At 55.9% G+C, this 20,678-nt stretch overlaps 1 protein-coding gene across 1 annotated transcript in view; it reads right to left on the minus strand.

Annotated features, from left to right (window-relative positions):
- LOC137155161 (cytoplasmic phosphatidylinositol transfer protein 1-like) overlaps positions 1 to 20,678 on the minus strand; it is a 42,735-nt gene that overhangs the window by 6,071 nt on the left and 15,986 nt on the right. The window contains exons 3-9 of the mRNA XM_067551233.1: positions 18,425 to 18,573; positions 11,668 to 11,756; positions 9,847 to 9,854; positions 9,038 to 9,109; positions 6,768 to 6,863; positions 5,664 to 5,819; positions 4,761 to 4,824 (exon numbers count right to left, since the gene is read on the minus strand). Coding sequence (XP_067407334.1) covers positions 4,761 to 4,824; positions 5,664 to 5,819; positions 6,768 to 6,863; positions 9,038 to 9,109; positions 9,847 to 9,854; positions 11,668 to 11,756; positions 18,425 to 18,573 — 634 coding nt within the window. The remainder of the gene's footprint in view (positions 1 to 4,760; positions 4,825 to 5,663; positions 5,820 to 6,767; positions 6,864 to 9,037; positions 9,110 to 9,846; positions 9,855 to 11,667; positions 11,757 to 18,424; positions 18,574 to 20,678) is intronic.

Below are 20,678 nucleotides of genomic sequence, written 5' to 3' on the forward strand. Positions count from 1 at the left end.
AGCCATGACCACCACAAGGCAGCTCTGGTACAGGGCTGGATCTACAGAGCAAGCAGGTCAACACACTCACTTCTTGCCTCTTGGGGAAGCCAGCTGTGTCAGGTCAAACAAAACAGCACAGGGGCTGCCTATGGGCCTCTGCCATGGGCTATGCCATGAGCCAGGGCCCAGGTTTCCATTCTGAGCTGTTATCTTGTGAGGGTCTAACTCTGGAATAGCAGGAGAGTGTAGGTGCATTGGCAGAGCTGTACCGGGGAAGCTGGCACAGCATCTACCCTGCCCACACTGCTGTCAGCCTCTGCCCCTTCCACAAGCACTAACTAAATACTCACCCGAAGGGCCAGAGTTAAGGGTTGGGCTGATGCAAACCTTCAGGAGGAGTGCATGGCACCTGTTTGGCACTGGGGAATCAGTGGCATTCACCAAGCGCTCCCGGAGCTTCTTGTGTTCATTGATAACATTTCGCCCAGGAAAGCAAGGCGAAAGGGGACCCAAGCAAGCAGCTCCAGCAAAGCAGGTGGCTGCACTGCACGCTCGTGATCCAGGACACGGGAAGGGAGACACCAATGGAAGAGACTGCATGAGCTGTGCACTGGAAACAGGAATCTCTGGTGCAGTTGTGAATGGATCCCAGCATCTGTCTAATCTCAGGGGCACCGGGATGTGCGTGTGTGCACAATCTGCATGCAGGTGAGCACATGGATGTGTTCAGTCTCCAGGGGGCTGGGATGTGGGAGGGTAACACCGTGCCTCGTTTCTCAGTGACGAGCCTCAGCAGGGTGGAAGGAAAGCCCCGGCACGATGAAGACATGGCAGCAGAACCAAACCACACAAGAGAGGAGGATAGGCTCACAGCCCCCAGCCGGCAGGTCTGAGCGCTCCCCGCCCACACATTTCTATGCTGACTTCATGATATTCGGAGCTAGAGAGAGCTAGCTCAGAGCCTGCCAAGCCGCCCATCTCCGGCTCCTCACCCCACGTTAGCAGTGGTAGCCCACAGTAACGGCACGTGCCCAACTGCTTTCCAGACCATGCACCTGGCTGTGCTGCTGCTGCTGATTGGCAGCTGCTTTCAGACCCCAGCTGCTCCCATGCTGGGCCCTACGTGCACAGAGGGGCAGGCTGGGGGGAAACCTGAACAACACAGGCTGCAAGAACTGGAGAAAGAGAGAAAACAAAAAGGAACATACATACAAAGAAAAGTCCCGGGCTGGGCGGGTGGGAAGCTAGGGGTCCTGGCTTCCAAACTTTTGGTTTGTGGCCACTTGCATCTGAGTCTCGAAGGCACGAACCATCTCCAGGGACATGTCTGTAACACGCAGAGACCCTCTCACTGCTCCGTTCCCAAGAAGAGCACCCCCGGGAGCTCCTCACACATCCAGGGCATGGCAATGGGCAAGCTGGCCCCACAGCCAAGGCACTTCTTGGGTCTCACTCTCACACACACACACGATCACTTGTGACTCCATTCTGGATGTACACTCCCACTCTGTGTCTCCATACTGGATGCCCCTTCCCCCATCCAATTCAGAAACTGCTATACACACCCCCTCCAGAAGATGCGTGCTCTCACCAGTGCAATATCCCCCTATATGAACACACACGCAAGCAAGCAATGATTCAGGTCAGGGTCTATTTGAAACAGACATAGCCAGACACCTTCTGCCTGTGCCCTGCCCCCTGTGCTCTGTACACACAGCTTCTAAAGCTTCGCTTGTAATTTGCTGGGACCCAGGGGATGGGGGGAGCAATGACGTCTCCCACCAACGCATCTGTCACACTGGGACTCCAGGGGAAGCCACGTCACCGTCCCTCCTACTAGCATCTCCATCTGGCTGGCCATCTGCTCAGGCCATGCTCCTCCTCAGCCAGTGCCTCCCTTGTCCTCCTCCAGTCTCTCAGGATCCTCTACCAGTAATTCAGGGGACACACACCGCGCGCGCACATACGACGCGCACACACGCACACACAGAGTCTCTCTCCGCCTGCTGCACACTCAAGCGTTCTCAGCCACGTGTCATGAGGCGGCATGACGCAGCGAACCCAACACAAAGCAAGTCACAGAAATAAATGTGCACGGATGGACAGACAGACATCTGGACAGGCTGCCACCAGGAAAGCAAGGGGGAGAAGACCCACCCCTTTAAGGCACCTGCTTCACAAGTGGACACCCCTGTGCTTCCAAAGGCCAGCCAATCCCCCCCACATGAGGGATGCAGCTCCAGGCCACATCACCCAGCAGCCCAGCTAAGCTTCTTTCCTGAACCTCAGGCTGACTCCACGAGCCGCCAAAGAGCCGCCAGCAGCCAGATGGATGGCAGTCCTCGATGGTGCACGGGTGCTGGTGCAATCACCCAGGCTGTGAGATGGTGCCCTGCAGTGCATCAGTGCAGTTCAGACCAAGCCGAGAGCAGCAGACATGCTCTGAGTTGTTAGTCCTGTTACCCAGAAGACAGATCGTTAAACCCAGCCCAGAAAGACTGAAGAAGAAGGAAAAGAACGCGCCAGCAAATTGCACAGCTGTTGTTTTTCAGATGAGACCTCTCTGCTGGGCAGAGACCTTGAATCACCAACTCTGGCCAGTTAAAGCATCACTTTCCAGCCCTGTGCAAACGCCAGCAACCTCCGAAGGGCCCAACGTATGCCCTTCCCTCTCTGTGCAGTGCTTGAAGGGTTCTCCAGTTCCAGCCTTGCCCAGCAGGAGGCACTGTAGAGACTGGTGTGGGAGCACTGGCTGTGGGAGAGCTCAGAGCACCCACTCCCTCTGGTCCCATGCTCTCCTAGCAGCAGTCACCACAGGCAACAGCACGGCCGCGCTGGCTGTGTGAGCTCACAGCTACGTCAGCCTCAGTCAGGGAATGGGCAAAGAGACCTCCCACCTCCTCCAGTCCTAGCATCTCTTCTGCTGGTGTCACAGCCACTTTTCCCTGCTTTGTGATCCCCTGGGTCACTGGCACGCAGATCACGCTGCTTCTGGGTTAGCCCTGCCCATCTCCTTACTGTGCGGAGTCTGCCCTCCTCTTCCCCACAGAGATCCCCTAGCTCCAGCTTTGGGCCCCCCCAGTGGTGACACAATTAATGCAGCAGCATCCTCCGTCGGCTCACCGAAGAGACCAGGTCCTTTCTGGAGCCCCCTATCTGGGTGCAGCCTGGATTTTGCCTAGCCTCCGGGCAGGCAGGGACTGTCTGTGGGACAGATGCCCCAAGGTTGCTGTGACAGGAACAGCTTCTTCTGTGAATTCCAAGAGGAGAGGGGCACAGGCAGGCCCAGCCAGGAGGGAAGAGCGGCTCACTGTGGGCCCATCTCTGGCAGAGGGATTCCCCAGGAGTTTCCAAGAGAGCTGGGGAGAGGGGCTGGCTCCGCTAACTCAGCTCCACTAGGTTGTTTCCCTTCTCAGTACCTCTTCCACCATGGAGCACCAGGGGGCAGTAGAGGCCAGCGCACAGCAGCCCAGCGCTCACAGATTTAGGTGCCTGATCAGACACAGCCTTCCTCTCGCTCCATCCCACTGACTGTTCTGCTGCCTGCACTCTGAGCTCGAATAACTTTCTGCTTCTGGCACTGCCTTGTCAGCCAGTGCGGGGAGGGCAGGCAGAGCCCCACACTGGGCATCAAAGCCCATCATGTTTTCAGCACCGGGCGCGGAACACAGTTCAGCCGCGTCGACACCGGCAGCAACACCTCATTCAGCCCCACCGAAGGGGAGCCCGCAGGTGTCAGCCCACAGCCCGAAACGCAGAGCAGCTTGCAGGCGGGAAACAGGCCCGGGGCTCTGGAGTCTTTTGGCTGGGAGCAGGGATTATTCTTCATCCGGTCTGGGCGAGTCTCATGCCATCCCACGCCAGGACCCCAACAAGTCACTGCCGACCCCAGGTTAGCCTCCCAGCATGGCACACAGTCAGCCCCCCGCCCGTGAGACATGCAGTGAAGGACACCGGGAGAGGGAGTGTGGGAGAAGTGCGGCTGTGCCGGCCAGAAAGGAAAAGGCTCGTGTGGGACTGGAGGGGAAATGGAGGGTGGGGTGCTCCGGTTGAGACAACAAAATGAAAAGCACCAGCCACAATGAGGTAAAGCCAGGAAATGGGGACATCAGCTGGGGAGGGGCGTTAGTGGGGTTAGCAAAGGGGACAGGAATCTCTGCCCCTTCGAGATGATCTCTAAAGCACATTCCTGTTCAACAGTCGCTGACACCCTGAGAGGGACAGGCCCCCCCGCAAGGGGGCAGTGCCTTGTCTCTGTGCTGCCGGCGGCACCACAAATATGGATTCCTGCCCCACAGCAGCTACGCCGCACAAGCGAGAGGGGCCAAGCTCAGCCCTGGAGGAAGTGCCAACCTTCCCGGGGGACCCCACTGCAAGGCGAGGCATGAGATGGGTCACATGCTTTTCTCTGTGGGAGGGGGGTGGCCCCACTGGGACTGGCCCCCAGCAGAGCGCTGGCATGGGCAGCTCTGCTCCCGGCACCAGGAGAACGGCCACCCTGGGGCTTTGCCTGCATTAGTTGGAGCCAGTAGGAGAGACAGAGGGCATCCTGTCAGGGCAGGAGTTGGCTCCCTGCCCCCCCGTTTGCCTTGGGGAGGGCAGGGAGTTCTGGTGGCTGGGCCCCATGTTCCAATGACAACTGCCCTTTTCCCTGGGGGAGGGAGAGAGGCTGCGGGGGAACCCCGGCATTGTCGCGCCGAGCAGACCCAGGGCAAGGACCAGGGCTGGGGGTGAGAGGGAGGGCGGTTCCTAGGGGTCAGGACAGGAGGATCACTCACCGCACCACTCGTCCAGCCAGGTGAAGGCCTGCCGGTGTCCTATCAACAGGATGTCCCGGATCACCTGCAACCACAAAACACTTACACCCAGCAGCCACTGCCAGGGTCCCCCCTCCCACCCGGATGTCTCTGCTCTGTCAAAGGCGGGCAGAGTGCTTTGAATTAGCCCTGCATGCTCCTCCCAGCAGAGAGCTGGTGGCTCCTCTGGAGAGATGCAACAGGGTCTGCCTGTGCCTCCCCTCAGTGTGCAGGAGTGGGGCAACAGCCGGCATCCGGATACAATATGATACGTGGTAAGAAATCTGTGGCAGTGCAGGGCTTCACAGCTGTCACTGTGCTGTGCAGCCCATGTCCACCTGGAGCATCATTGCAACTGTGGGGACAAGGCTCCCGCCCTCCTGCATCCAAAGCACAGGTGACTTGAGCTCAAGGAGAACCACCATTAAGGGATAGCAGTATGGGGGCTATGACACGCAATTGAGTTCCATTAAGTAGAGGGCAGTGGTACATCTGTATGCATGAGGCACACTCATTCTTTGAACCAGTTCATTGCAACATAGCACAGCAACACTTGATTTCAGCAGCCGCAGCCAGCGGGATCACCTTATAATCCCAGATCAGTGCTAACGATTGCAGGGTTCTCAAGTCTCCGCACAGGTTGGGCATGTGCCCATCTAGTTCTGGAGCTGGGGTGCTCTGGGGGTCTCTCCTGCCACCAGGCAATGAGCTGTGCGGGCCTGACCCCCCCTCGTCAGCCAGGGCCTCTGGCTGGAACATGGGAACGTCCCTGCCGCGATGGGGTCTTGCTGCCTCTCCCCCTGCAGGGCCTAGGGACCCAGAGGCCTTGCCTCATCGGAAGGGCAGAAGCGTCCCGCCCACTGTGCCTGCTCGCCACACACTCACCTTGTGGACAAACTGCTCCACTCGCGTTTGCAGCCCCCACACCTCAAACTTGACCGTGACCAGTTTATAGGAGCACATGATGGGCTTGGTGTGCTCCCGCCAGCCTTCTCGCAGAGGACCTCGGCCCGTCTTCACTGAGCTGAAGTGCTGTGGGTCCTGCCATGGAAAGGGACGGGGGTGAAGGGGGTGGCTCAGCCCAGGTGCCAACCACCCCTAGAAAGGAACTAGCCCAACCCCATGGCCTGGGGGCGCTTCAGTGCCCGATTTCGTTCCAGCCCCAGAGTTGGTCTCCTCACCGCTTAGAGCAGCCCACGGTTAATGGTGGTGGTCAGGAATGCGTGGCCCAGGCCTCGCTGATCCTGGACCTCCCAGCTGAGGGTGGGAGGATTCGAATGTATGAACGGGCAGGAGTGTGGAGGTGCGGATAGGCAGGGGTGGTCACAGGCCTGCGGGCGGGCTGCTGGGGCAAGAGTGGGCCAGACGTGGGTGCGGAGCATGGGCCAGGCCGGCAGCCCGAGGGGGATGGGGCAGAGCATGAGCCAGGCCTGCAGGCCAGACCAGCGGGCCAAAGGGGGGAGCCACGGGCCAGGGCGATGGACCAAGGGGGTGGGCACAGGGCCAGGCGGGTGTGGATGGGCCAGGGAGTCAAGTGCATGAGCAGGTTTGTGGAGAAACAGATGGGTAGATGCCTGGCTGGGCAGGTGGGCGTGGGCACAGGGGCAGGCTGGTGGGTCGGTGTGAGGCCCTGTCGGTGTGTGTTTGGAGCAGTGCTCAGGGTGGATGGGAGCGTATGGATGTGCTGGCAACACCTATACGCGGCCTGCTCGCTCTCTGTTCTCCCCGAGCTCGCAATAGAGCCCTAAATCTCTGCAGATATCTGCAGACGCACTTGCATTGTTTACCATTTTTGTGGCTCGTGGATGGGATGCGGATCCACATTTTTGTATCAGTGCAGGGCTCTAACAGTGAGATGGGGGCTGGTGTGGATGCGGTTACATACAGAAGACAGAATGCAGCTGATGGGTTGGATACAAGTTAATTATCGCGGATGCGGATTGGATGCAGATCCAGATTTTTGCATGTGCGCAGGACTCTATGCATTACCTCTGGGCTTCGGTAATAGCGCTCAGGAATCTCATCAAAGGCGATGTCCAGGAAGGCAACCTCGTGATCTCCCAGGATTTTGTCACTGTGGAAGATCTGGGGGTAGAAGGAAAAGGGTGGGAAACACACCTCTGCAGCTGGCACCAAGTACTCGGCCGCACCCACTCAGTGCGAACAGACATCAGCAGGGAAATGGGTTCTGGAAAGACCTCTGTGATGGGTAGGAGCCATTCCCAGCTGGGAGAGCTCCTGAATGCTCCTTGAAGGTGACTGGAGGACAGCTAATGTAACACCAAGTTTTAGAAAAGGCACCAGAAAAGTTTGGAAAAGAGACGACTACGGGCAATATGATAGAGGTCTATAAAATTGTGACTGGGGTGGAGAAAGTGAATAAGGAAGTGTTATTTACTCCTTCACATAACACAAGAACCAGGGGTCACTCAGTAAAATGAATAGGCCGCAGGTTTAAAACAAAAAAGAAGTGCTTCTTCACACAATGCACAGTCAATCTGTGGAACTTGTGAAGTCCAAAACTATAACTGGGGGTTCAAAAAAAGAACTACATATGTTCCAGGAGGACAAATCTATTCATGGCTGTTAGCCAAGATGGGCAGGGGTGCAAGCTCATGCTCTGAGTGTTCCTAGCCTCTGACTGCTGGAAGTTGGGAGTGGATGACAGGGCATGGATCACTCGATGATTGCCTGTCCTGTTCATTCCCTCTGAAGCACCTGGCATTGGCCACTGTCGGAAGACAGGATACTGGGCTAGATGGACCATTGGGCTGACCCAGTCTGGCTGTTCTTATGTCCACAGAGATGCTGCACTCATGTGTGGTGCACACACCCCGGCTCCAGACAGAGAGCCCTGCCTGGGCAACTGGACTGGAGTCTCTGGCCTCCTCTGGGGGATGCAACATGCCCCCCGGGCACACACGGGAGCCTACACACCCCTCGTGGAAGGGGTCACTGGAGTGGTGCAGGGCTGCAGACCATTGCCCTATCCCCTAGGGGAATGAAGCCCGAGGGCCTGTCCCTCGCCACGGCAACCCCTCCAGTCGGAGGCAGGGGGCGGGTCTGGGCTAGGAATGGCTGGTTGCAATGGAGTGCAGCAAACGTGGCAGAGGGTACCAGGATGGGGCGGGGGTGTCGGAAGTGTTGGCCAAAATCTTAATTTTAAAAAATACATGAAAGAACAGAGCCACAAACACCCCCCCCCCCCTGCTTCCTACCAAAAGGCACTTCAGCCTGACACACTGTAACTTTAATCAAGAGCTAAAACCTCAACTAACTCTTATTGTTTTACCCTTTTAAATGTTCACTTACTTTCTATAAGTCTATTTGTTTTAAAACCATTTTATCTGTTAATTTTTACTCACTTTCAATATACCTACCTAATTGTAAAAGACACTGTCAAAAATGAAATAAGGTTTGCTTTAAAAATAATATGTAAGTTCTTCAGCTAGGAGTTGGCCTTGAGTGATTGAAGTGTGAATGGCTGACCAATTGAGTTGGGTGTAGACAAAAAGAGTGATTGGTCTCAGTGAGGGATATCGAAACAGACGTGAAGAAAACATCAGCCTCACCTAAAACGCTTGAGGAAAATAAAAAAGGAGCGAAAATGATCAAATGGCCGAAGAGAAACCCACCCTGATGACTTTGGAGCCAGCCCATTTCAAAGGACAAAATCTGATCAGGCTTGCAAGAATGTGAGTGATTGAGGACCACACCAAAAATGCAGTTGCAGCATGACAGTGCAAAACCCATAGACTTACATGGGGTCCTTTCCCTATAAAATGGGACAAGAAGATGAAGGCTGGAGGTTCGGGTCTACAACATCATCACATCAGCCAGGAGTACAGATGTGCATCAGCAGAACCTTGCTCCTCATCCTCCTGCTATAGTCACCTGGCCAGTGACTATCATGAGCACCAAGAGGCTGGTAACTATATCTGGAAGATCCCTATGTATGTTTGTCTGTCTCCCTGTCTGTGTATGCCTGTCAGTGTGTGTGAGTGTGAATGAAAGCATCAGTTGAAACATGTGTATCTGTAATTGTAGTATTGATATAATGTTAATACTGTTTTCCTAGTGTCTACATTATTATTAATGCTATTTCACTAAGTAAAGCGCAATATTGATGTTGTTACAGTGTTGATACTTTTCTTTAATGCTATTTACTAAGTTTCTGTGTTCACAATAAACATGGCTTGTTGCCTAATCCCCTGAAAAGATCCTGTGATATTTGTTATTTGGGTAACAGAAGCACGTACCTTCTCGTTGTCTCCGCAGTTGTCCTCGTACTTGGTCTCTATGTAAATGGAGAACTTTGGCAGGAAGGAGCACTGCAGAGAGAGGGACAGGCCTTTGTGAGCCAGCCAGGAGAGCATCCCTGGCAGGGACTGGGAGGGGAAAAGCGAGAGGCTAGCAAGGCTGGAGCCGTGCCGAGTCCTCCTCCCTGGGGACGGCCCAGGTCAGACCCCACTGGTCGTCAGAGGCTCTTGTCAGGGGAATTCAGCTTGCCAGGCCAGGGGACTGAAGGCCCTCTCTGTCCAGGCATGGGCAGTGCCACTGCCCCGCTCATTTGCCCGCTTGTGCCCGCAGCAAGAAGAGGGCTAGTGCAGCCTCACAGCTACTCCTTGAGCCCTGGGAGGGAACGGCTCCCAGCCAGGCCAGCAGGGCAGCCGGAGTGCCACGCGGGCGATGGCAGTGGGGCGCAAAGGCAGGAGCTGCCAGCGAGTGGCATCTGATGACAGCGTCCAGGCCTCACCCGGCGTCTGGCAGGGCAGAGGTTAACCCTCTCCTGCAGGCTGGGGAGCCAGCTGTGGGGAAATCTACCCCAGGCTCTGGAGGGATGGGGGAAGGAAGCAGTGGGGGGTGAGTCCAGCAATACAACAGGGGTAAGTGCTTTGTCCTCTGATCTGCCAGTCAGTGAAATAAAGGAGTTGGGGGCTGCTGTGAATTCTCTCTCAAGCACACCCCTTTCCCCCCTCACGCCCTGCCCATGCCTAGGAGCGCGGCAAGCTCAGGCCGACCTGTGGCTCCAGCAGCGAGCCCAGCCGGGGTACGTCCTGGTTCTTACCGTGTACTCTGCGCCGACAGCACAGCAATCGCAGGGGCCGGCAGGGCAGGAAAGCAGGGCGCGGGGGAGAGAAACAATAAAGAGGTAAGAGCAAGGAAGAGTGGCTGGGTCTTTATGCCGCCAAATGTCTCTTTGTGTCTCAGTCCAGCCAGACGATGAGACGGTTCCAGGGCAGCTCCCCAGACGGGGATGGGTAGATCATCACCATGCTCCATGCCAGCAGAGTTACTGCAGGGAGGAGTGCCGTCTACGGGGGATCTGCCCAAGGGGACAGACAGGCTGTGCTAGAGCTGGAGATTTGAATGCGGAGCTCCTGGCTCCCAGCACCACGCTCAGACCAGTAGGAAACGCTACCTTGCTCAGTGACACAAGGCATGATGAGCCGATCCTCCCTAAGGGCTGTCTGACTACATCTGAACTGCACAGTGCAGGGAAGGGAAGGGGAGAAAAACATTTTTCTTCAGCCCTAGGAAAAAGAAAACAACCCACTCTCTATGGAGGGACCCCTAACCCTGCCGGAGAGACCCCCTGCTTTGGGGGCAGAGTCCATTGTCAAACCCACTAAAACCCCCAGGAAATGGACTTAAATCTCCTGAGATTCAGTAACAAAGGACACTATTAAGAGCATGATGAATGGTGTTGGGTTTTGGTGTGTCCCTTTTTGCCCCACCGTGGTGTGGGAACCACTCCTCCCCTCCAGCCATTTGAGAGATCACTGCTGGGTGAAAATACTGCCTCAAGGCTCACTCGACATGCCGCCTCGCCCTGTGTGGAGAGGGGAATTCAGGCCGGATGCCTGTGGGCAGAGGACACAGATGTTCCTGGCACTCAGCACTACTAGTGCCCTGACTGGCTGGATTCCCCTCCGTGCCATGCTATAGCAGATTATTGCCCAGCATTTCCAGTAAATAACGAGCCTGGATTTTGCTGAGGGAGGTATTTGAGGTGAACCTGGCTGGGCTAAGCAGGGGGCACCCCCACGGACGGGCAGTGCCACGCCCTGGATGGGTACCTGGCGCTGTCACACTGTGGAGATTCCCCATGGGTGGTGCACGGGTCGCCAGGAGTTCCCCAGGCACATGGCTCCAAGCTGCCCCGCTGCTGGAACGGCCCCATCCAAAGGTTGTGAGTGCAGGATCCTGCCTGAAACCCTAAGCCTCGTCCCTTTTGGCAGCAGAAAAGCACCCCCTGCAGAGGGCTCTGGTGGCTGCTGGCCCTGCATGAGGTCCCACATTCACTTGCTCGCTACACCCCAGGCTCTGCCTCTGGCTGTGGCCGTGGATCTGCAGCAGCAGGACTCTGTGCTGTGCTTTTCCCTGCTGGCGTCATGTGCCAGGGGAGCCTGTGGCAGCTCAGCCAGCCCAACTTGAGCCAGGTTTAGTCCTGCAGTGGAGATGGGACCAAAGCCCGGCTCATCAGATGGCAGAAGCTGTCGACTCTCTGGCTCAGGGGCACAGCTAACATGTGGTCCAGGCCTGTCCACACTGCATCCCATGCCCTGGGGCGTGTGTGGGACAGACTGCTGTGCTGGCTCCCAGACCCAGTATGAACAATCTGGAGGCCCTGCCTCGGGAGGGTAGAAAGTGCAGGGAGAATTGCTCTGTAGTGCTTAACATGCCCAAGGATGGAGGATCTGGGCTTGGTCCTGCTGTCCCCTAGGTCAGTGAGAGTCAGGAGTCACTCCGCTGATGTGACTCTGGTGTAAAACCAGTGCCAGTGGGAGGAGAAGCAGCTGTGGTGTGAAGGGGTGGGGGTGCTCTTCTGTGCCCAGAGAGCAGTGGCTGAGTGAGATGGCGCCGGGTGGGGGTAGGGGTCTCTTACCTGTAATGGTGTGTGGGTAATAGTTCCAGGCCTTCTCTGTGATGTAGAATATCCGGGGGGTCACCGCACGGGCCCAGCTAGGCAGCTTGCTGCAGGGGAAGAGCAGAGCAGGGTGGGGGGCTCTCGTTAGCGCCCAGAGCTCGGCTGGCTTTGGTCCCTCTGGTCTGACAGAACTGGGCTGGATCTCGTCCGCTCACCCCCGCAGCAATCCCTGCCGCTGAGCCAGAGGGGCGGCCCCTGGGGGGAGAGAGGGGCCTGCACCCGCCCTGGGAGGCCCAGCTAGCTCTCAGCTCATCGCTCTGGGCCCAGGCTTGAGCTCCTCACACCTTTCCGGCCCCCAGCCAGCCAGCGGCTTCCCCAAGCTAGACGACACCCGCACTTTGTCCCACACCCTCCCAGTGGGTCCAGCCAGCCTGCACCCTCCATGCTTCCTAGCCCCACGCCCCCCCAGGTCACCCACCTGGGCCCAGCCTCTCTGGCGTTCCTCACCCTCCAGGGAAGGCAGGGCTGGCGCCTGCTCCCACTAAAGGAAGGCAGCTGTGCCCCGGATTTCAAGGGGAGGCAGGTCAGGCCCCTGGATCCCACCAATTGCTTTTGCCTGGCTTCCAGGCTTTGCCCCAGGCACTAGAAGTGCAGTGTGTGCATGGGGGGCAGGTGGGGGGCTGCTGTCACTGGGCTGGGCCAGGAGCCTCTGAGTCCTGCCAGCTCCCAGCCAAGCAGCAGCAGCTGGGGGCTGCTGAAAATGAACAGTCAGCTCACGCCCGCTCTCCTCTTCCCCGTGACAGCCGCTCCTCGCCCATTGGAGGGGAATTGGAGGGGGGGTGAGCGGAGAGATGAGGCGCATTTTGATTAATTTTCAGCCTCTATAAATAGCATCCCCAAGAGGGGAATCGTGAGCGCCTCGGCTAAAAATACCCTGTCTAACACCGGCAGCTCCCTCTGCGGGCAAGCAGCCGATTCATGTGCTGTGAGGAGACGGAGCGACGCAGCCAGCGCTGTCTCACACAGCCCAGCTACCCAGCACCTCCCTGGCGCAGGCTCCCACGGAGCGGGCTGACGGACTAGCTAGGAAAGCGAGAGGAGTCTGCCACAGCAAATGGAAGAGAAAACCAAGGATGGGAAAGAGACACAAGCCGGGGACGGGGCAGTAAGAGAGAGTGCCAGTGAAACCCAGAGACAAAGGCCCTCTCAACCGGACCAGACTGCACAGCACTGTAGGACAGGCGGCAACCATCTGCGTCCTTCTAATGGGGTAGAGCCCCGGACGGTCCTGGATCTTGGTCAGAGACTCTGTGCGGGTCCTGTCTCCACTACAGCTTGCAGTGGTGATGTAATCGGGTTCTCCAACTCAGCTGCAGGGATCCCCCGAGCAAGACAGAGAATCCTGGACCAACCCTAAGAATCTGCGCCCATAAAATACTTTGATGACGCTGTGAGGCCCATTCCTGCAGTCCCTCTGCGGGTCCACAATGGCCATGGGAGTCAGCGCAAGCTCTGCACATGGGCAGATGGCAAGATCAGGCCGTGGGGCTTTAATAAGCCAGACACACAGCTCTTTGGGGTGTTTTATTGTCACTGGGTGGGAGGACAGGCTCTGTGTTCCTCTGCTGCATCAGCAGAGCCCATTTTTCTCTCCTGCTTACCCCCTTCCCCCTCACACCTTCATCAAACACCAAGAGGCTTGGGCCAACACTTTCAGAGTTGGGTGCATCAGATTCAGCTTCTAAATCCACATTCAGGCACCTAAATAAATGCCACCTGTTCAAAGGTGCCCAGCTGCTGCACCTTCCATTTCCCTGCCAGAGCTCCACGCCTCCGACCGTAAATCAGATCACTTACCTAGCTACCTACAGTCTGCCTGGGCACCTGCCATTGCCCGTGGGGAGTCTCACCAACTCCCATGGGATTGGAGGTGAGCCGAAAGATCTGGCTGGTGGCTCCTGTCGGCAGAATTAAGGCCTCTATGTGAATTTTGGGCCTAACTTTAGTTTGAAAATCTGGGACTAAGTGGCTAGCCCAAAGAGTGACACTGTGGCGGAGATGGGAAGAAAATTCAGCTGCTCCCCTGACCTCGACTCCCTCCCAGTTCCAAATGTTGTGGGTTGGGTTAAACTTTTAAATTGTTGGGTACTAATGTGACCTCCAGCCACCCCTCATTTAAGAGAGCTGTAAGAGACAGCTAAGCAGTCTCACCTAAGACAAAGAGGGTACCTGAGCCCAGCATAAAAGGAGGCGTGTGTGAGGCTGAGAGACATTAAGAAGGGGCAAAAGACACACCCAGCCTGAAGGAAAGTAGGGCTAAGCAAAGAAACCATCTTCTGGTCTTTTGGTTCCTCCTGCATTCAGGGAAACAGGACTTTCTATGTTCTTTAGAAACAAACCAGATTGCATTAACAGGACTAACTTGCATGCACCATCAATTTCTTTTCCCAACTGGAAAACCTACAAGACCCCAAATTTGGGCAGGACCTCAGGTCAAAAGAGGTAACACAAGCTTCCCCTCTTAGCCAAATGAGAACCTGAAAGTGAGACTGATGAGCTACAGAAGCAAAACCCACTAGCCAAGTTTCCCAGCTCACACAGAGCAGTGTGCAAAAAGTAAACAGCCAGTGATGCCAGGCAAAAGAGATTTTTAAAGTTCTTTCCCTTCAAATCAAAACTGTAACTAACTCAGTAAGGAGCTATTTTAAAATGTAAGTGGTGGCCCTTCAAATCTGCCCATTGTTACCGTAGATAAATAGTGACTGAGTTATTTCCTTGTAGTTCCCTATCCTAGTCACAGGGAATAGCTTGAATACTGCAAACACTGAGCTTATCTAACTGCAAATACTTATTTAGCTCTCCAAGGCAATTGGCAAGGTTCAGTGCAGCGCCACGGTAGGATTTTTAACCTGCTGGTGTGCTTTTAGTAACAGATATTTAGTGATCATCGTACTGAATTTGCTAGCAAGCTGTTTTCATTTTTCATCCTGGAGCGGCCCCCGAAGTCATATCCTATCTCTGCAATAAAGGCTCCAGGAGAGAAAGAAAATCCAACTCCAGTCCCTATGGAGCCACAGACAGACCGACACCCAACTAGAACGCAGTGGGGGAAACGGCAGCCCTCAGGGAGGTCTGTGACTAAATGCAGACTGCGGGAGAGCTAGGGGTGAGTAGGCCAGATGCCAACTGCTCCATCCTGCAGGCTCCGGTACCAAGGAGTGAGCTGATCATTATGCTGCTAGACAGCACGCATCCGGGAGGGGGGACGTGTTTGGATGTCATCTCTTGGCTACTGCCAGAAGTCAGACACCAGGTTAGATGAACCAACAGCAACAGTGCCTGGCCGGGATTTGAAATGGATTGCTGAACAGAAGGCAGACAGACTTCCCAGGGTAGGGCGTTTGCCTCCTGTCAGGTCTGTGGAGTGTCCTGCACACTGTTGGTGCACTCAGAACAGCATCCTCATCGCTGATCAATAACAACATGCTTTTGCAAACAGGACCGAGCCCATCACACTGGGGTGATCCCTGCACAAACCGCTCCTCACAAGCAATGGCCTCCCCTAAACGGCTCTGCTAGGCCCTGGAACCCCTCACCATCAGACTTGGGAGGAGATGAGAGGCCTGTAGTTTGACTTCCAAACTCTGACCAGGGTCTTCTCCCTAGCTCTCTAATATGGGGCATCAGCTGACTGACACGGTTGGTTTGCTTCTTGGGTGGGCCTGCTATATAGGGTCTTTGGTCCTCCAAATTCACTGGATCTTTGGGGCAAAGGTGTAAGGTGTTTGCGGGGAGAAAGCAGCCTGACTGCCATCTCCGCTATGGGAGTGTGGCACAGACATATCCGGGCAGGTACAATACCCCTTTGTCCAACCATCTTTTCCACATTTCATTGAAGGGGATCACGGATGGTCTCTGCCAAAATAGCCGATTGTCAGGCTTACTGCAAGGTGTTTGAACCGCCGCAATCAGGTTAAGAGATATGCAAAACAAAGAGACTAGATTGCTCAGGAGACAAGTTTCACTTAATAGGTTTGCAGAGGCGGGGTCTCAGGGCTAACTCGGTCAACACTGAGAACAATGAAAACAGCAGTGTGTTTGCTGTGGCCCAGGTGGAGACCTGGGCATTTACAAAAACAAAGGCAGTTCAGGAGGGTTCTCTGAAAAGGTGGGGCCCCTGGGCTAAGAGACAAGAGCCTGGAGCCATAGAGGAGCAGAAGAATTGGCCCGCAGAGTTGTTTATCCATTACAGAGGAGAAACTCTGCCAAAGGGAGTGTCTCATGAAAGGGGGATCCAACTTTCTGAACTGGAGAAGTGTCGCAAGGGCTAACCCCTGGGTGAAAAATACCTTCTTAGACTGGAAAGTAGCCTGTTAAGAAGTACAGGCTAGAGATTGCGGTTTATGTTTTTCTTTTACTTGTAATCTTGTTTCCAAACCCTTTGCCTTGCTGTTCTTTGAATCTCTATCTCAAGCGCTGCTAAATAAACTTCAGGTTTTGCTTTGGACTGACAACAGGAGCGCGCTGAACCAAGGAGAAACTCCTGAACGGGACCCCGCTAACCCGCAGCCAGCGGCTCGGTGTACATTGCGGGTTTCCCGAAGACAAGGCACTGGGCACCCGAGTGTAACACAGTGGGGTGTGCCGATCGCTAGCCGGCAGGAGGGGAGAGTTTCCCCTGGCGGGCACAGACAGGGCTCCCCCCGCTGTGAGCAGGTGGTAGCGATTCACTCTGGACCCCTCGGGTAGCCCGGAAATGCCCTCACCACTGCAGCCATAACTCGGGGGATGATCTCTGCTTCCTGCCCCACTCCTCCTTGAAGCCACTCGGGAGTTGGGAAGGCAGTGACCTATCCGGGGCCTCTGGAAAGAAGGAAGATGGGGTGAGCAGCCACCCAGCAGCCCCGGGGGCCTTGGAGAGGAGGGGCTGGGCGTGGCGGGGCTCCAGTCATCACCCTGGAAATAGTAAGGGCCGGTCTGAGTTTGGGGTGAGGAGATCAGCTGGAACAGACGGACTGGGGGCAGGGGGTGACATGACCATGGTGGGGAGCGGTTCTTAGATGGCTGAGTTCTGTGAATCCGCCCACTGCATGATCTCGTGCCGGGAGCTCGGACTTAGTCTTGGCCTATATTGCTCGCGCTGCCTCTGCCTCGCTGGGTAGCTTTGGGCAAGTCAGTGTCACTTCCCCGCTCGTGCACATGCAAGGTGGGGCCGATGATACCGACCCAGCCCTCGGGACGGCTGCGAGGCTCACTTCACGTTAGCAAAGCATCCCCTAGATGCTCAGCTCGTCCAGCAATGCCCACAGCTCCTCTTGGCTTCGCTGAGCCTTCTGGCTGCCCATCACAGCTCTCCTCGGGCTGCCCCCGCGCAGCTGCCTTCCCCTTCAGGAACTCACTGGGACTCAGACACCCGAAGGCCACTAAAAACAAGGTCCAGGGAGAGCCTTGGAACTGCTGGTGCCTCTCCTTTATCCAGGCAAAAAGCTGAAGTGGCTTTTTCTGGGCTCTGGGAAGATATTGACCTGTCGTGCTCAAGGATCACGCAAGAGGAGGCTCAGAAGGGGAGGTGCCGGCGGGATGGAATCAAAGCCAAGCAAAGGGGATGTTGACCTGAGATCCCTGCTGCTGGCGGGTGGAAACATTCAATCTGTGGCAGCTCCACGGCACCCAAGGGAGATGCCTGAGCAGTCCCAAGAGTTATTTCTGCAGCCACTAATGTCCTGTAAGTTACATTTGCAGAGGGTGGGGTTCCACAATCAGGACCACCCTGGGACAAATCCTAACCCAAGAGGGGAGCTTTGCCTGGAGGATATAATAAAACCTGGGAATGCAGTGGGGCAGGGGAAAGGACAAAGGGGCTGGGGAGAGGGACCTGTTTAGGAGGAACTTAAGGAGCTCTTGCAAGTCAGAAGTCAGCGTAATTGTAGCAGATGTGTCATGCTCCCTGGAGTAGGGGAAAGCAACTCCCCAAATGCAAACGATTGGCTAGAGTTGCATGATGGTTAGTGTGTTTGTTGAGGGGTGAGTCAGAGAAAGAAGTCACAGGGGGCGGGGAGGGGGTTTGGCAGTGGTGCTGGTGGTGGAGACAGCCCAGGCCTTTGTTTCCAAGGGATTTGAAAGAGAAGCCAACCCAGAGAACAGGCAGAATCCAGTGATGAGGTAATTGGAAAGCCCGGAAGGAGGGCTAGCTGCACAAAGCATGGAGAGAGAAGGGAGCTGGCACATATGGGACAGGAGAGCCAGGCTGCAGGTTCAAATCCCACCCACTGATGGGCAGTCATAGCTGTTTGGCGGCCCTGCGTAAAATCAGCTGGGGATCTCAGTCTTGTGTTTCATGGCTAAGTGTCCACATCAAAGCCCTCCATCACAACCGGCTCAAACGGGAACGGTCTCAGCAGAGGGCCAAGGACTGACTGGGTCCTGGAGGCTGCCCTGTCCTCTTGTCCTTAGCACTAGGGGGCTCTAGACCAGGTGGTCTCACGAAGGGGGCACGTGTACTGCATACATTCTAGAGACACAGCACCACATTGTTTGTGGTTAGGGGTGTGGTAGTGCCCAGGAGCCTGTTGTGCATTGTGCTAGGTGCTGTACAAATGCAGAACAAAAGGAGAGGTGCAGCCCCAGGGCTGCCAAGGGGGTTTAATAAAACGTCCCCCAAGATGTCAGTAAAGATGTAGGGAAGCCTTAACCGCTCAGCCCTCGAAGTGCTGGAGGGTACAGCCCACGCTTTGCGGATGATCATCCAGGGGAGGAAGCAGAGGAGAACTCTCACCTGGACAGGTGCACACGTTTCTCGGTGAACTGGCCGGGCCCGTGGACAGGGTCTTCATGAGGCTCATTCTTCACCACCTCCACACCCTCTCCTTTCTCGCTCTCCTGGTGACTGTGCTTACTGATCATGTACAGCTGGCCGACTCGGTACTGCAACAAGAGGAGATATGAACAGCGGGATTCCACACTGCGGAAAGGCACAGGCCAAGGGATAGAGGAGGCCAGGCGCTCATCTGGCCCTTCTTCTGCCCACCCGAGATTATTCCCGACTCTACAGTTAATAGCGTTCTGCCTGGCAGAGCTTCACATTCCCAAGGGACACCCCCCCTTCCTTGGGAGACCGCATAACAGACCCTCGCCATCAGGTTTCTCCCAGGGTCCTGCCTACATTTGCTCTCTCTTTCTCTGCTCCCATCACTCCGACTCCCAGCCTACCCCAAACGATTCCTCTCCCTCCTTCGCGTCTACCCCCATCACATATTTCTGGACCCGCCTTAGCCTCCTCCCTCTACACTTAACTTTCTCCCAATCGTTATTTTGCTGCTCTTCTCTGAAATGCTTCCAATTAGTCAGCCCCCCTCCAGTAACTAAGTGCCCAGAAACAAACACAATGGGCCCAGTTCTCCTTCGCCTAGCACCTCGTGCGCAGGGTCATTCACACCAGTACAAAAAGAGCGTAAAATGCTGCCGTCGCCTGAGGGAGCTTTGCACTCTCCCTGGGGTAGATGACTGGAGAATTCAGCCCAGTGCAGCACCCTATAGCCGGCCAGAGAGCCCGTCGCCACCTCACTCTGGAATTCTGCTGCATGTCACCCTAAATGATACCAGCCTTTGTTTTCCCTGCCATATCCCCGTACAAACGCCAATGCACTGGACACACTACCCGGCCACATGCCGGGCGGCCGAGGCTCATCCTGCCCCTTCCCCCCCCCACACACACAATGGCTGAGGTTTATTTTTCCTCCCTCCCTGCGTCACCAGTTTCCATTTTGCAAGCTGAGCCTTGGGTGGGTTCTCCTTTTCTCCGCATGTTCCTAGCCTTCCTTTGTATTCATACTCTGCCCTCACTGCTATTTGCAGCTCCTCCCAATTTAGAGTCATCAGGGAATTTCATTAACTTGTGTTTACTCTCCCGGACAGATCGTTAATGAGGATATTAAATAGGACTGGCCCCGACACAGCTGGCACCCTCTCCACAAGTCTCTGCGCGCCGCTGTCTTTCACACCCTTGGCGAGGGAGGCAAGCGCGAAGTGGAAGTCATCTGCATGTCTTGGAGCCTTGGACTGCATGAAGCTACATACATCATGCTTTTCCCCCAGTGTCCTCAATCTCTGGGGGTCGGGATCAGGCTCACATGGAGGGCAAAAAGAGGAACTAATGCATTCAGCCATGCTTCCCCAGCAGCAGATCCGTACTCCACCACTGCTGGGCTTCTCTGTCGCGGGGAGAGAGCAGTTCACTCACTCCCTCCACTGGGGCTGCTCTCCAGCTGCCACCGCCAGAGAAATCCCACCTGCACATTGCTTTATCCCCAGTATCCACCCTGTGCCCCAACCCTGACATCACCCTTCGCTTGGTGCACTGGAAACACAGGGCTCCGTCCATCATGGCGTAGCGCTGCGAGCCCTCAACGCCAACTGAAGCCATGAGTGTTGGAGGGCACTCACACCACTTGGCCTCCATGTAACGTGCGTTCGACCCCAGCCTTTCCCACCCTGCTCCAGTCTTGGCCTAGAAGGGTGGCATTCACCAGGGGCAACAGAAGGATTTCAGGATCTGCATTCAGCCCTGGGCATCTGCACCTGGCCCCAGCTCTGCACCTCCCATCAGCAGCCGCCGACAGCCTTGTTGTTTTGCACAGGAGACCATTGTTTTGGTAGGGAAAGCTTCTCCTTGCTGTCTGCCTAGCTGAGGAAGGCTGGACACATGCACTGAGTCCTGCACTTACCAGCAGGGGGCGCTGCAGAGAAAAGCAAGAGGCTCCATCCCCAAGGATGGGGATACGGCTGCACATCTGGCCCCGGCAGACCTGACCCAAGGCAGCTCCAGGTGAGCAGAGAGCAACGTCCGAGCGAGAGCCGCAGCCTGCGTGTCCGCATTACAGGGCTGCCTTGCAGAGCCTCTGGGGTTTCCTCGCGTCATTCACCCCCAGAACCAAGAGGCTCCGCCGCTCCCCCCCGCTTACCCCAGTGCCGCCTGTCCGGAGCCCAGTGTGTGAAACAGCTCCACGGCAAGAGGAACCGGCCACTGACCC

Source organism: Emydura macquarii, unplaced genomic scaffold, assembly GCF_026122565.2.
Source record: "Emydura macquarii macquarii isolate MOO-44397 ecotype Brisbane River unplaced genomic scaffold, CSIRO-AGI_Emac_v2 contig_1348, whole genome shotgun sequence".
Classification (NCBI taxonomy): domain Eukaryota; kingdom Metazoa; phylum Chordata; order Testudines; family Chelidae; genus Emydura; species Emydura macquarii.